This window comes from Plenodomus lingam (genome assembly GCF_022343315.1).
Source record: "Plenodomus lingam strain CAN1 chromosome Unknown contig_30, whole genome shotgun sequence".
Lineage (NCBI taxonomy): Eukaryota > Fungi > Ascomycota > Dothideomycetes > Pleosporales > Leptosphaeriaceae > Plenodomus > Plenodomus lingam.
In genome coordinates, this window is record NW_027093945.1 from 214,499 (window position 1) to 229,473 (window position 14,975).

General features: G+C 47.5%; 7 protein-coding genes across 7 annotated transcripts; 2 read left to right on the forward strand and 5 right to left on the reverse strand.

Moving 5' to 3' along the window:
- Positions 1–2,085: 2,085 nt before the first annotated feature.
- Positions 2,086–4,635, reverse strand: IAQ61_008350 (uncharacterized protein; the record flags this gene model as incomplete). The annotated part of the gene is made up of 4 exons (XM_003838340.1): positions 2,086–2,279; positions 2,328–4,242; positions 4,295–4,391; positions 4,442–4,635. 4 exons carry the CDS (start codon positions 4,633–4,635, stop codon positions 2,086–2,088), a joined length of 2,400 nt encoding a protein of 799 aa, XP_003838388.1.
- Positions 4,636–4,899: 264 nt separating this feature from the next.
- Positions 4,900–6,381, forward strand: IAQ61_008351 (uncharacterized protein; the record flags this gene model as incomplete). The annotated part of the gene is made up of 2 exons (XM_003838341.2): positions 4,900–5,809; positions 5,867–6,381. Coding segments are annotated over 2 exons (1,425 nt in total), but the record flags the coding sequence as incomplete, so codon positions are not given.
- A 49-nt stretch (positions 6,382–6,430) lies between these two features.
- Positions 6,431–7,700, reverse strand: IAQ61_008352 (uncharacterized protein; the record flags this gene model as incomplete). The annotated part of the gene is made up of 2 exons (XM_003838342.2): positions 6,431–7,402; positions 7,452–7,700. The coding sequence occupies 2 exons, from the start codon at positions 7,698–7,700 to the stop codon at positions 6,431–6,433; spliced, it is 1,221 nt and encodes a 406-aa protein (XP_003838390.2).
- Positions 7,701–8,679: 979 nt separating this feature from the next.
- Positions 8,680–9,136, reverse strand: IAQ61_008353 (uncharacterized protein; the record flags this gene model as incomplete). Its single annotated transcript, XM_066097968.1, has 2 exons — positions 8,680–9,062; positions 9,115–9,136. 2 exons carry the CDS (start codon positions 9,134–9,136, stop codon positions 8,680–8,682), a joined length of 405 nt encoding a protein of 134 aa, XP_065952013.1.
- A 52-nt stretch (positions 9,137–9,188) lies between these two features.
- Positions 9,189–9,925, reverse strand: IAQ61_008354 (uncharacterized protein; the record flags this gene model as incomplete). Its single annotated transcript, XM_066097969.1, has 3 exons — positions 9,189–9,586; positions 9,837–9,870; positions 9,917–9,925. 3 exons carry the CDS (start codon positions 9,923–9,925, stop codon positions 9,189–9,191), a joined length of 441 nt encoding a protein of 146 aa, XP_065952014.1.
- A 1,083-nt stretch (positions 9,926–11,008) lies between these two features.
- IAQ61_008355 (uncharacterized protein) lies at positions 11,009–12,730 on the forward strand (the record flags this gene model as incomplete). Its single annotated transcript, XM_003838344.1, has 1 exon — positions 11,009–12,730. One exon carries the CDS (start codon positions 11,009–11,011, stop codon positions 12,728–12,730), a length of 1,722 nt encoding a protein of 573 aa, XP_003838392.1.
- A 163-nt stretch (positions 12,731–12,893) lies between these two features.
- On the reverse strand, positions 12,894–14,827 carry MET3 (Sulfate adenylyltransferase; the record flags this gene model as incomplete). Its single annotated transcript, XM_003838345.1, has 4 exons — positions 12,894–13,534; positions 13,586–14,503; positions 14,604–14,753; positions 14,809–14,827. 4 exons carry the CDS (start codon positions 14,825–14,827, stop codon positions 12,894–12,896), a joined length of 1,728 nt encoding a protein of 575 aa, XP_003838393.1.
- Between the last annotated feature and the right edge of the window lie 148 nt (positions 14,828–14,975).

The following is a 14,975-nucleotide window of genomic DNA, read 5'->3' on the forward strand; positions in this document are numbered from 1 at the left end:
TTTTTAGGGGTTAGTATCCTAACCTAATAGTTAGTGTGCCCCTAGCTAGTAGTGTTAGATTATAATAAGTACTAGTACAGCTAGATATAAGACTATAAAAGCAAACCTATTTATATAGTATACTAGCCTAACTAAATAATTCTACTATAGATACTTATAAAAACACGCCTGTAGAAGATAACTATAATATACTACTAGACACGTAACAACGCTAACCTTATACTATTATAGACTCTCTAATAGAGACTTTAGATTCTACTCTACTAATATAGACTTGCAAGAATACACATGTTAGGAATATAAAGGCTAGGCGTAACTATATAACTAAAGCTAAGGCTAAAGGTAATAGTAATAAGAGAAATACTTCTAGAGTATAAGGCCTAAAATTACGGCAGTCTCTAATATAAACTAGAGTATCTATTATAGATGCCTCTTATATAGATAGTAGTAGTATAGGAGAGCTAAAAAATAGTAATAGTAATAATAGCGTCTAGGTTTATAAATAATTATAATATAAGAGGGTCCTAACTATATAAGTTAAATAATATATATATACTATATTAGTATATATAAATAATATAATATAATATCACTATATATCCTACACTACACACGCTTACTATATTATACTACCCCTTTACTACTATATATAATATAGTATATATAATAATATATATATATACCTAACTTTAAACTAATATAATACTAAAGAAACCTATAATATATATAGTATAAGTAACTAACTTGCCCTAGAATATTTATAATATAGAGTATAATCTTTAGTATTACTACTATACTATAATATAGGAGTATTATCGCAATAGGCGCCTTTATAGAACTTACTAACCTATTATTATAGGATATTTTAGATTATAATTTTATATACTAGGTATACTACCTAGTCTCTTAGTTATTATTATAGCGTACCTAGGTGGTAGTATACTGCACGCCTATACTACCTAGGTATCTACTAGTACTAGTTCCTGCATAGTAACCCTACTAAATTATACCTACTATATGCCCTCTATCTACACTAAATTTTCCCCCTAGGTGCTATATATCTATCTACTATATAACCTATAATTAGGTATATTATATAAACTATATTTAAATAGACACTAAAGTTAATATATATAATACTAATAATATATAAACTAAAAAGTAGTTTACCTTTATAGAATATATAGTATAGTAAACCCTATTTAGGTTTACTTCTTATACTTAAACTACTTTATAGTCTACTTTAGATAAATATGGCTACTGTAAACCAGTTTTGTACCGTAGTGGGGTATGTTACATGTTTAACACTACGGTAAAAAATTCTTTACTATAGAATAGTACGCTAGGGGTTTACTATATAGGTGTAAACTGCCCTTGTGTATACCTATAAATAGGTTTAAAGTAGTGGTTTACTTTTATTAAAGTAGTAGTTTACTTTTATAGTAGGGGTTTAAATTAAGCATAAAAGTAGGTTTATTTCTATTATACGCTATAATACCTAACTAAGACTAAAAGGGGTAGAGAAGATTAGCTTCACGCTATACGTACATATGACATAATAATAAGTTATGATATTTTTACTAATAGGAGGTGGAGATAATAGAGGTGGTGATAGAGGTGGTAGAGGTGGTGGAGGTGGTGGAGGTGGTGATAGAGGTAGTAGAGGTGGTAGAGGTGGTGGAGGTGGTGAAGAAGATTAAAGAAAGGAGGGGTAAAATACTTAGATAGTTAGTAGGAAACTAGTTATTACTACGTAATACTAGTAGATTAATAGAAGTAGAAGTAAAAGTAGAATATATAGTATAGTAAACCCTATTTAGGTTTACTTCTTCTACCTAAACCACTTCTTAGTCTACTTTAGATAAATATGGCTACTGTAAACCGGTTTTGTACCATAGTGCAATGATTTTCATAGTCGTTGACGAAACTCTTTCATGTATTTGAATGCAGCGGCCCCCGCTTTATAGGACCGTATGAGTTCTCTTATAACCATTTTAATAGTAAATGTGTCCATCAAATCCAGAAGCGGCAATAAGACTCAGTCTCAACATTCCCCCATCCCCAGGGCCCACCTACTAAAACTTCTCACGCCCTTCCCATCGCCTCCAACTTCTCCTTGAACGCCGCCTCCACACTCTCAAGATCCCGCCTCCTGACTGTCATACTTGCCATCAGATAAATCACATTCCCCAATATCCTCGAATGAATCTGGACATTCGAGACCGAGGAGTGATGAAGCAAGGCGTCTCGCAGTCCCACGGCTACTGAAGATGTATATCCTACGATGGTCAGCCAACATCGCTTCACAGATCAATCATGCGACATACCAGAACCAGATTTATCGACGAGAGAGACTGCAAGCACCGACCCCAGCGCATTAACATGTTCGACTTGCTCGTTGTGTGAGAGATGATGTACAAAGTCTCTCGACCACATGCTCCACAGTACCCTTGCACCCTGTTCACGATCGGTCTTCCACTGTCTCTCGAATGAGCTCCACTGGTCACTTTGCTCCTGGTGCTGCATTGTCTCGAGGCTGGTATTGGCTACGTGACACCCTACTGCATGTGCAGTGTAGCTGTGCCCATGGAGCAAAGCTTCAGACTTTGCATCATCCCAGAATGCCTGGAAGATAGAATCGCTAGCGGTAGTGATGGAGAGAGGCAGCAGACCGCCAGTTAGCAGTTTGGCATGTGCACTAATGTCTGGATGGACCTGGAGGAATGAGGACGAGGAAAAGCGACCGAGGCGGTAGAGACCTGTGAAGACTTCGTCAAAAACAACGGGGAGACCTGTCCAGGCGTTCGTGTCTCTTGATGATGGTGCCGATAGTGGAGCATCAGGTGCAAAGTTGTAGCTACGTACGATGCGTACAAGACTCTGCTGAAACAGCGGATCAACAAAGAGCATGCCGCCAGCTCCGAGAATGACTGGTTCCATGACCAGTCCGCCGAACTTGCGGCCCTCGGTTTTGATTAGTTGATCAAGAGTCTTTTTTATGTAAGCTTCGTATAGGTCTGAGCGCCCTCTTCCAGAGAGATCAAAAATATCGTCTTGGGTGTTAAACTCTTGCGATGCACCAAAGTCGCATTCCATGCCAGCAGGAGGCTCGACAATCCATCTCCCCTGTTTTAGTTTATAGGTTGGATAGTCGAACCAATACCCACGGCCACGATACCAGTCGACCTTTTCATTGTACACACAAGGCTCCGACGCGTCCATGGCCCCAATCGTGTCGCCATGATAACTTCCCTTAAGACCGAGGACACCCACAGGCTCTTTTGCACCATTCCAGCCATAGTGCTTGCAGGCTGCCCTGAGCGCCATCTTGATACCGACTTCGGTGGCTGTGCTGCCATTGTCAGTATAGAAGATTCTCTTTAGCCGTGGGTTCTCGAGGTCTCTGAGCATTTTCTCCGCCAGCTTGAGAGCAGGTTCATGTGTCGCGCCGGCAAACATGACGTGGCCATATCGTCCTGCGGCATATGCTGCCTCCAAGGCTAAGCGTGGGTTTCCATGGCCGAGACCCTGTGTCCACCATGATGCAGAGCCATCAAAGGCAGGATATAGCAGAGAGTCGTTTTCCTTTATTGCGCTGCCAGTATTTCGGACCTGGAAGTAGTCTCCATACGCCGAGTCAAAGACAAGAATATCCTCTCCATTCCCCACATGCTTGTGCTGTGTAAAAGGGTGCCATATGGCCTTGTGTGTTCGCTCCGCCATGGTATCTATTTGCTCCCGTCGGGCTACATGGCGATTGATGAGATGGGTTGAAAGGCTATGGATACCCTCCTCCTTACTCCGCGAGTCGTAATAGCTGCTCATCGTCTCGATTTCTTTTGCAGTTCCTGCTCCGATGCCCGTCATGACAGGAATCCATGGCAATGTAAAGGCCGCGATGCCCAAGTTGCCAAAGTACTTTGTCAAGTATTCGGCGTTTTGGTACTTGCTCTCATCGTCAAAACAAACCACTGCATCGATATCATAGCCACGCATCTTCAAGGACTCGGCCGCTGATATAGTCGATGCAATCCCTCCCAATCGATGGTCAGCCACCAGCACCGCAGGGAGACGTAGAGGCCGGAAGATGTCGGCCTGGGGTGTGCCAGATGGTCCTGGGCTGAGTACACCACCTGCTGTTTCGACAATAGAAAAACCTCTCGTCGCTGAATCCAGACGTATTGCGCTGGCTTCTTGCTGGAGAGTCTTAAAGACTATTCGGCCAAGTTCTTCATCGCTAGGCTAGACATGTAACATGTTAGGATTGATCAAAGCTGCAGATACGACATCTCACAATATACGCTGCACCCCTCGCAGCAACATGCGGGCTGACAGCTTCCTTAAATTTGAAAAGGGTCGTCACTCGCTGGCCGGTATACTTGAGCACATAGCTGGGCACGGTCAACATTGAGATTCACGCTTGAATACCACATCATCCCACCTATCATCAGCTTCATCCGCTGGTCCCGTCGACACAGGCTTGATATAATGCACTTTCCATGCCGTCTTCCCTGCTCTTTTCCACAAATGCCTTCCCAGCAGGGTAGAAAACACCGTCTTGCCAACCCCCGTATTCGCACCAAAGACCTGCACTGCAACGAGATGTTTCCACAGTCCTCCTGGCACCTTTGCCATGATTGAGTTTCTCTAAAAGGGGATGCGACAATGTGAATATTGGTGCAAAATCGAGACGCGTGGGGTAGTTGGAAGCGATTGACCAATGCGGACGAAGCGCTAGTTGGTTGGTGAACGGCTCCGAGAAGGGGTCCACTTGTGACTTGGAGTATCTGCATACATAATGAGCTCAACCGATTTCGGGCTTGTGGACAGAGGCCAAGTATCGAGATACATCATCAAATCAATCGTAAGGCGTGGGTTCGCCGCTGAATGCTGACAGCTGCCCGCACCGGCTTTAACCTACCTACATTTGACCTCGGTAACTACGGAAGCCGCCGTGGGATCGGCACGGTGCAGTTGAGAGGGATCGAGATCACGTTACCTCAGCCCCTACCAACCACATACTGTTTGGCTAGTGTACAACAGAAGAGAAGAGAAGAGATGGAGAATCATGGACCAACAGGAGCATTGACACGGCAATTGCAAGGCCTGCTCGACCGGAGGCACAAGAATTCTACACTTCGAAATCTGACATTGCCCAAACCCAATCAAATCGACTTTTCCTCCAACGACTTTCTCTCTCTATCAACATCACCTCAGCTCAAAGCGCTCTACCTCGATGAGCTTCAAAATACCAATCTGCCGCTTGGAAGTGGCGGATCGCGACTCTTGGATGGGAACTCAGTCTATGCGGAAGAGCTAGAGCGGGAAATTGCGAGGTTTCACGGTGCAGAGGCCGGCCTCTTGTTCAACTCTGGATTCGATGCGAATGCAGGCTTCTTCGCCTGTGTGCCGCAACATGGGGATGTGATTGTGTACGATGAGCTTGTCCATGCGAGTGTGCATGATGGGATGCGGCTGTCTAGAGCTCGAGAGATGGTTGCATTCGCTCACAATTCAGTGTCTAACCTACGCCAGATACTCCAAGGTATCCAAAAGGAGAATCAGGGCAACATTTTTGTGGCAGTAGAGTCGATATACAGCATGGACGGGGATGTTTCGCCTCTGAAAGCGATTGTAGATGTGGTTGAGGATATTCTTGGTCGCAACCGAGGCTACATAATTGTGGATGAAGCGCATTCTACTGGTGTCCTTGGGCCACAAGGAAGAGGATTGGTTTCGGAGCTTGGATTGGACAACTGCATTTTCGCACGACTCCACACCTTTGGAAAGGCTTTAGCGGGCAACGGAGGTATGTGATATCGTGATAAATTGTGATGGCAGCTTCGGTTACTGACACCATTTCCAGCCATCGTGCTAGGATCCAAGACTCTCCGACACTATCTTATCAACTACGCACGTCCACTCATTTACACAACATTTCTCCCTTATCCTTCACTATCCTTAATTCGATCATCCTACACATTACTCTGGTCAGGCAAGAGCATATCATTGCAAACTCATCTCCACCACCTGACCGAAACACTCTACAAACAACTCATTGATCTTCAGTCCATCTCCTCGACATCACGATCGATGCTCAAAATCCCGAGCGCCTGTCCAAAGTCACCCATATTCTCTGTTCAACTAGAAAGTCCCAGGCAGCTGGCTGCGTTTCTACAAAGTCGGGGCAAGATGGTGAGAGCGGTGGTTCCTCCTACTGTGCCGGTAGGAACTGCCAGAGTGAGAATTTGTTTGCATGCTGGTAATACAGCATCAGAGGTCGAGCAATTGGTCAGTGCGCTTCAGGAATGGTGCAATGGCCAGGCGAGTGAAAAACAGGAGAGTAACAAGAAGACAGAACCATCTAGAGCTAGGCTTTGAATCAATTTTTTTACTTGATTTACTCCATATGCTTTGTTCTTCGTCTCACTCAAGCAAGAGCTTGAACAGTAGCTTCCGCCTCAGCAGCTGCAACAACAGCCTCGGCTTCGTCCTGCCCAGGCACCTTGCGCATTTCTCCAATAGTCTCCTCCATCTTCATGGGCCTCAATCCCCATCGGCCAAACATGGCCTTGTCTTCCTCCCAGCCGTTGCAAGCAGTCGTCAGCATTTTCTCTCCCGTAAAGACGGCATTCGCACCAGCCTGAAAGCACAGAATCTGCTTCTCCTCGCGCATCGTATGACGACCGGCGGCGAGCCTGATGATGGTCTTTGGCATCACCAGACGAGCTGTCGCAATGGTCCTCAAAATGGCATCGAAGGAAATAGCTTGCGTGTCTCCAAGCGGCGTACCCTTGATGGGGACCAGAGCGTTGACGGGAAACGACTCTGGATGAGCGGGCAGCGTTGCAACGGTGTGAATAAGACCAACGTGATCGCGGGCCTTTTCCCCAAGCCCGAGAATTCCACCGGTGCAGACGTGGATACCAGCTTCTTGCACATTCTTGATGGTGTTGAGACGCTCGTCATAGGTGCGCGTGGTGATGACGCTTGGATAGTGCTCACGGCTGGTGTCGACGTTGTGGTTGTAGGCCGTCAAGCCAGCGTCCTTGAGCTCCTTTGCTTGCGCAGCGTCGACCATACCAAGGGTAACACATGCTTCCATACCCATGCCTCGGACGCCCTTGATCATCTCTTTGATATTTCTGAGATTAGTCTTGCGGCCCCGCATATCGCGCCATGCTGCCCCCATGCAGAATCGCGAACTCCCATTCTCTTTGGCGATACGCGCAGCAGCCAAGACAGAGTCAACAGAGCTCATTTTGGTAGCCTTGAGACCCGTGTCATATTTTGATGATTGAGCACAGTAGGAGCAGTCTTCGCTACAGCCTCCTGTTTTGATGTTGAACAGCGTGCACATCTGAATGGCTGCTGAATCATGAAACCGCCGATGTACCGTAGACTGGACAATGAGCCATGCTGTTTCAGATGGGCATGTGAGGACAACATACCGCAGCGAAAGTCAGGTCAATCAGGGACGTATTGTACACCTCTGATATCTCCTCCTTTGTCCAGTTCGTCCTGGGTCCACTTGCATTGAGGGCATCTTCAAAAACCGATGTTAGCCGCGCTGGTGGGGTTGCTTGTTGCGTTCTGGGGTCAATGGGTGTGTCCAGCACAGTGCTGAACGAACGATAGGCGTATTGTGGTCGACGAGCGAGTAAAAGGCCAGTAGGCCGTAGAAGCATTCTTTGCGCCATGTTTGCAGCAGCTTCGATGGTCTGGACTGTTACCGTACATGAGCACTGGGTTGACGAGACTCAAGAGTCAAGAGGTCAACAAAAACCCCCTCGGTTGCCGGACGCAGTTCTGGAGAGAGGATCAGGGGTCCGACTTAGCGTAGCCCTAATTGGCCTGGCTCCGTTCGCGCCGTGCCAATCAGATGAAAGGCGATCAAATGGACATGTGGGGATGTATAACACATTGCAATACGTATTATCAGACACCTCTTTCTAACCATTGGCGATCAACGTTGAACGAAGGACGCTCTGGAGTCTACTTGTAAGATAGAACTAGCTTGGTGCTGTACAAAACTCCAACTCTGTGTAAAGGTACCTAGTCAATAAGTATTTGATCCTTACCTACCTAAATCTTCTATCCAACATCTACTTCACAGATCTAGGTCCAGGCATCATGATGGTCTTTTGGCCAGAGTTGATACAGGTCCGAGGGAATTGTCAAAAAGACAAATGCTGCTGTCTGTGCTTGTGTTATTCGCGAAACATCAGTCCAGCAGCACGGGCAAAGTCAAAGTTCACTATTAGACCTGATCGTTTATACAACGAAGCATGTGGAGAAAGCGATGAAAGTCCCTCTGATCACCTAGCATACCTCTACATGGACGTACATTCTCGTCCTCTTCATAGCCTGTGACTCCATCAATCTTTTCGAAGAGAGAAAGGGACTGGCTCAGAGGCACAAGAATTTTGCACGTTGGATTTGCATCCCTGACCAATGTTGATGGCAGGTAGCTTTGGAACTGATTGCTTCAGAGCTAATTAGGAGGAATGCGATCCGACTTACAAAGACATTCGGCTACAGAGCTATGAGAATAGCGAATGTCTCACGCATGTCACAGTGCTCGAGGAGAGATTAAGGCAACGCCTGAGCAGTGTGGACGTGAGGTGTTGGGGAAGAATTAATCATAGGTAAACACATTACTCAAAGACATCTCCGCCTCTATATCCACACATGCAATTTCAATGTATAGCCTGCCTTTTCCACCGCACGCTCTCTTGCCAAGATAAAATCTGCTGAGAATTGCATCACAATATCCGCTCCAGTAATTTGATCGCCACATGTAAATCTCCCAGATGCAAGCGACAGCTCAGTTTCTAGCCAAGATAGAGCTTTCTGCAAATTGATGGATATCCCGCTTTCCAGCGCTTCAACGGTAGTTGCGTGTACACCCTTGGGGAGGTTCCAGCGTGCATAGAGGATGGCGAGGGCGTGCAGGAGAAAAGTGGCTTCAGAGGCACGAGCCCATTGACGGACTTTGATACGTTCCTCTAGATCGTGGAGAAGGAGTTTGTCGCTCTTGTCATAGGTGTCGGTAAAGGTAGCTGAGACACGTTAGTAGTCTCCATCCGAGCACAATCACTATTACCAACATACCCATGTATCGCACCACTTTCATGGCTCGTCAGATTCCCATCCTGCAGTGTGGAGAATTTCCCAAGCGGGTTTCCCTAATTGATCTTGAAGTCCTCAGGGGCCTTCTGATTCGCACGTTCAGAGAATTTGAGATCGTGGTCTAAACCGAGCTCTTCGAGGAGCCAGGCCGTGCGGATACTCCGAGATGCTTGGAGGAACCAGAGAGTGATTTGAGGCATAGTGGTTGGTGTCGGTCGTGATAGTTTTGGTCCGATTGTCTCAAGACTGATAGAGGCTTTGAGACTGGTATGATACCCAATAGACGTTGACTTGGTCTTAAGTACGCGCAGGCTCTGTGGCGTCACAAATGATTGTTTGGCAGTTGCGGAGTCGAGCCCGGCCGGGGAGCGGTGACTTTCGGATAGCAACAGCGAATCATGGTTGTCAACAAAAGGCCGTGGTCTGTCATTCCCCTGATTAAAGGTGCTAAGTGCTATCTTGAATTGGAGTACTTCAAATCTATAGTGATCTTATAACTAGATGAGGCAAAGTTTAGTATAGATTTTGCTCCCATATATATGAGTGCCTATTCTTCTTTCAAAGTAATCAGTCTTGTACTTTGTCATCCTAAAACTATAATACTCGAAACGATCAACCCCACCCAATAGCTCCATCTCAAGATCCTGTTTGTTATTGCGAGGCTTTACAAACTGAAGCTGTCGGCAGTTGATATACTAGAAAACATTGTCGTCCTTGATCAAGCTTGATATACGGTACCTGCACATAGTCAGCCATAGGGCTTAAGAGCACACTGTACACTCACCTCCTTCATATATCACTCAGTATTCTCTAACACTTCATACGGTGGCCTCTACAGACTGCCGGAGATTATAGCGTTCAGTGCTGTTTTGTTGAACGCTACATGGACGTTACTCACCGTAGTTGAAAGTAATACGATAGTCCAATGATCCTTGTGTTGAATTGCGACCAATGCGTCCCATCAAATGAACCTCGGCTCAACGCCACCGTCCGTGGGGGAAAACCAAGGCTAGGTACCATCCTATCTGAAGCAGTCACTACAGTACAAAACCGGTTTACAGTAGCCATATTTATCTAAAGTAGACCAAGAAGTGGTTTAGGTAGAAGAAGTAAACCTAAATAGGGTTTATTATACTATATATTCTATAAAAGTAAACTACTTTTATTTCTACTTCTATTAATCTACTAGTATTAGTAATAACTAGTTTCCTACTAACTATTTAAGTATTTTACCCCTCCTTTCTTTAATCTTCTTTACCACCTCTATCACCACCTCTACCACCACCTCTATCACCACCTCTATCACCACCTCTACCACCTCCACCACCTCCACTACCTCCACCACCTCTATCACCACCTCTACCACCACCTCTACCACTACCTCTACCACCACCTCTACCACTACCTCTACCACCACCTCTACCACTACCTCTACCACCACCTCTACCACTACCTCTACCACCACCTCTATCACCACCTCTATTATCACCACCTCCTATTAGTAAAAATATCATGACTCATTATTATGTCATATGTGCGTATAGCGTGAAGCTAATCTTTTCTACCCCTTTTAGTCTTAGTTAGGTATTATAGCGTATAATAGATATAAAACTACTTTTTATACTTAATTTAAACCACCTATAATAAAGTAAACTACCACTTTAAACCTATTTACGGGTATACACGAGGTCAGTTTACACCTATATAGTAAACCCCTAGCGTACCATTCTACAGTAAACAATTTTTTACCGTAGTGAGTCATTGTTGTCCTAGGCCTGAGAACGCATTCGATATCATTCCCCTCGATTCCAATTATCGTCATAATACACGACATCTCTCGCAAGCACCTAGAAGTCTAAACTACTACCACAAAGTCATGACGACACCACCAGAAAAACCAATTCTCTTCCACTATCCCCAATCCATATACTCCCACCGCGTCCTCTGGTATATCTGGCTCCGCGGAATTACCTACGATGAAAGCATTCAACCCCCCATCATGCCCCGCCCCCTACTCTCCTCACTCTCCCTCACCTACCGAAAAATCCCCCTCCTGGCTATTGGAAAAGACATCTATCATGATTCACGGCTCATCATCTCCAAGCTTGAACAACGGTATCCAAACAGCACGCTGACGCCGTCCACGCCGACGGAACTCGGGATCCAAAAATTACTCGAGAACTGGACCGTCGATGGAGGCATATTTGCTGCTGCAGTCAAGCTGATGCCGTACTGGAATTCTGAGAGTTTGTTGCAGAATAAGGCGTTCCTGGATGATCGGCAGACGCTGATGGGGGGACGGCGGATGAGCGCTGAGAGTATGGAAAAGGGAAGGCCAGAGGGACTGGCGGCGTTGAGGGTTGCGTTCGATATGTTGGAACGGACCTTTTTTGCGGATGGGAGGGAGTGGGTTTTGGGCAGTACAGGGCCTACGGTGGCAGATGTAGATGCGGTGTGGCCGTTTGAATGGCTAGTGTGGGATAGAGGGATGGAAGGGAGTTTGCGGGGTGGCCTGTGTGGGGAAGAGGAGTTTCCAAAAGTTCATGCGTGGATACGGAGGTTTATGGGGCTTGCGGAGCAGAGAAAGAGGGACTGTGAGAAGCCGAAGCGGTTGGGGGCCGAGGAAGTGACGCAAAGGCTTGTCCAGGCAAAGGGAGAGCCAGAAGCATTGGATTTCGAAGACAACAACACACTGGGTCTACGCAAAGGCGACTCAGTCGACGTCTACCCCTCTGACTACGGACAATCCGGAAAAAGTACCGGCATCCTCCTCGGCCTCTCCACTAACGAAGTCGTCATTCAAAACGACGAAAATCTTCATCTTCACTTCCCTCGCTGGAACTTCACCATCAAACGCATCAGCACCATGACAATCCCAAAGACAATCAACTCCAAAACCCCCAAGCTGACACTACTCTACCACCCGTTCTCCCCCTACACCCGCAAAGTCTACATGCACGCTCAGGAACTCAATCTTCACACACATCTCACCCTGCAAAAAGTCGTCGTAGCCCCCATTAATATCCCAGGCTGGAGCGATGACAACGCCGCGGTCGCAGTTTACAATCCCATGGGTAAGATACCATGTCTGGTGACAGAAGATGTGCCAGACGGCCTGTTCGACTCGAGGATCATATGTGAGTATCTGAGTGACTTGGCTGGTCAGCAGACGCAGGCAAAGAAGAAGCAGGACACCAGGTATTGGCAATTACACACTCTGCATGCCGCAGCAGACGGCATCATGGACGCAGCAGTTCTGATAACGTACGAATACCGTATTCGCAAGGAGCGAGGCCTCTACTTCAAAGAGTGGGTCGAGGGCCAAAAGACCAAGATTACGCGGATCTTGGATAGGTTCGAGAACGCTGTTCGGATGGGCGTGTTGCGCGTGCCTGGAAAGGGGGCTGCGAGTCCAGATGAGATTGCTGTGGCTGTTGCTCTGGCGTTGGCGAAGGGAATGGGGGAATTGGGGATCGAGTGGAATAGAGGGAGGTCCGGGCTGGCCAGATGGATGGAGGTGTGGGAGAAGCGGAGGAGTTTTTTGGACACGCCGCCAACGCGGGATTGGGTGGAGGAAATGGAGATATCAAAGATTTGAGCAGTGTAGCGTGGGAAGGAGCATTTTGCTCATCACTTCGACTTCATTCCTTCAAAAAAAAATCAATCGTCTATCGTCATACTGGAATCAAAACTATCAATGCGTCCCCACGGTTAATCTCCAAAGACACCGTACATGCAATCATAGCGCTTTTCTCACCGATTTACAGTTGAGTCAAAAGTCCCTTGCTTTCCAACAACAGCACAATCTGGTGTACTGCTGTCCTGACATTCGTCTTTGAGAGATCGATGCTCAGATCCGCATTCTTAGGCGTCTCGTACGGGTCATCGACGCCGGTGAAGCCCTTGATTTGGCCAGCGCGAGCAGCCTTGTAGATACCACGCTTGTCTGTCTTTTCTGCATGCTCAAGAGGCGTTGAGACGTGAATGAGGTAAAAGTCTCCGTGCTTGGAAACGGTTTCGCGTGCCGCTTTTCGGCTGGCGTCGAATGGTGCAATGGGCGCAACAATGGCAGCGGCGCCGGCCTTGGTTAACTCGGCAGCGACAAACGCAATGCGAGCAATGTTCTTGTCACGGTCGGAGCGCGAGAAGCCGAGCTCGCTGCTTAGTTCTGAGCGGACGGTATCACCGAGGAGCAGAGAAACCGAGCGGCCTCCTTGTTGATTGAGCGTGACGTTCAGGGCACGAGCAACAGCGTCCTTGCCAGAGTTCTGGTAGCCAGTAAGGAAGACGGTAAATCCTTGCTTGCTACGGGGAGGGTGGGACTCGCGAAGGACGCGGACGACTTCTGGGTACGAGAACCATTCGGGAATTTCCTGGCCGGTACGGAGGCGCTTGCGGAGTTCTACATGGGTTGTCAGTTCGCATACACGTGAACTCATAGGAGTTATCATACCTGTTCCAGAAATGTCAAGAGTCTTGACACCTTGTGGAACCTCATCCTTGGGCTTGTACTCGTCCGAGTCGGGCAGGTAGGTCATCTGCAAAAAGGGCACGACCTCGATACCGAGCTCACTCCTGTACTTCTCAACGGCATCCTGAGCGTCGTACGGACCGTAAAAGTCGACTCCCTTGGAGTTCTTTCCTGGACCAGCGTGGTCACGGCCAACAATAAAGTGAGTTGCACCGTGATTCTTGCGGATAATGGCATGCCAAATTGCCTCGCGAGGACCAGCCATGCGCATGGCAAGGGGCAGCAGAGCAAGAACAGCCATGCCATTAGGGTAGCGGGGCATAAGGGCTTGGTAGACGCGAACACGAGTAAAGTGATCAATGTCTCCGGGCTTGGTAAGGCCAACAACGGGATGGATCAACACATTGGCCTGGCGGGCGCGGGCAGCGCGGACGGTAAGCTCACGATGAGCGCGATGCATGGGGTTCCTCGTTTGGAAAGCAACGACCTTTTGCCATCCGAGCTTGTCAAAGTGCAGACGCAGCTCTGCGGGTGTGTAACGGAGACCGACATAGTCGTAGTGTTCTAACCGGTCAATCGCATCGACCTTGCCACCAACATAAAACTCCTTGGCCGTGTTGTAGAGGTAGGCGATGGCTGGATGAGCAACATCGCCATCGGGGCTGAAGACCTCCTTGGCCTCCTTTTCTTTGTCTGGTCGGTATATGTCGTCGACAGTGATGATGGCCAAGTTGCGGTCGTCGCGGAAATCACGCAGAGCGATACGCGCGCCAGGCTTCACGCCTACGGCGTCAATCGTCTCTTGCGAGATGTCGAGTGTGATGGGAATGGAGAAGAGGTTGCCGTCGGCGAGGCGGTTGTTTGCTACGACTCCATCATAGTCCTTTTGGTTCATGAAGCCTGGCGTCCTCTCGTCAGCCTCATACAATGCAAACAGGCCAAACTGGAGGGGCCGAGACATGGTCTGCCCCTCGCCTAGCGCGGCAGAATGACGACTTACCTTCCAGCGGCGAAAAACCTCCGTTCAAGATAAGTTCCAAGTCACAAAGTTGCCTCTCCGTCAGCACAATGGCCGGCAGTGTCTCTGCCTCGTCGAAGAGCTCCTTGCGTCGGGGAGCATCGCGCGCGATCAAGTCTTTGAGGACTCCGCCTAGGGAATATATCAGCTGATATCCTGCAACAGAAGTGCTTGGATTCAAACATACCGTGTGGGGGGTTTGCCATTTTGCTCAATAGAAATTGGACTACGCTTTACCGGTACTGGCCGTCAAGTATGTGAAATGGGAATCTATTTTGGCTGTGAATGAAATCAAAAAAAGTGCAAGTCAGTCCACAACTTCGTTGTCGAGAAGTGGGAGCAAGTTGAGTAGGT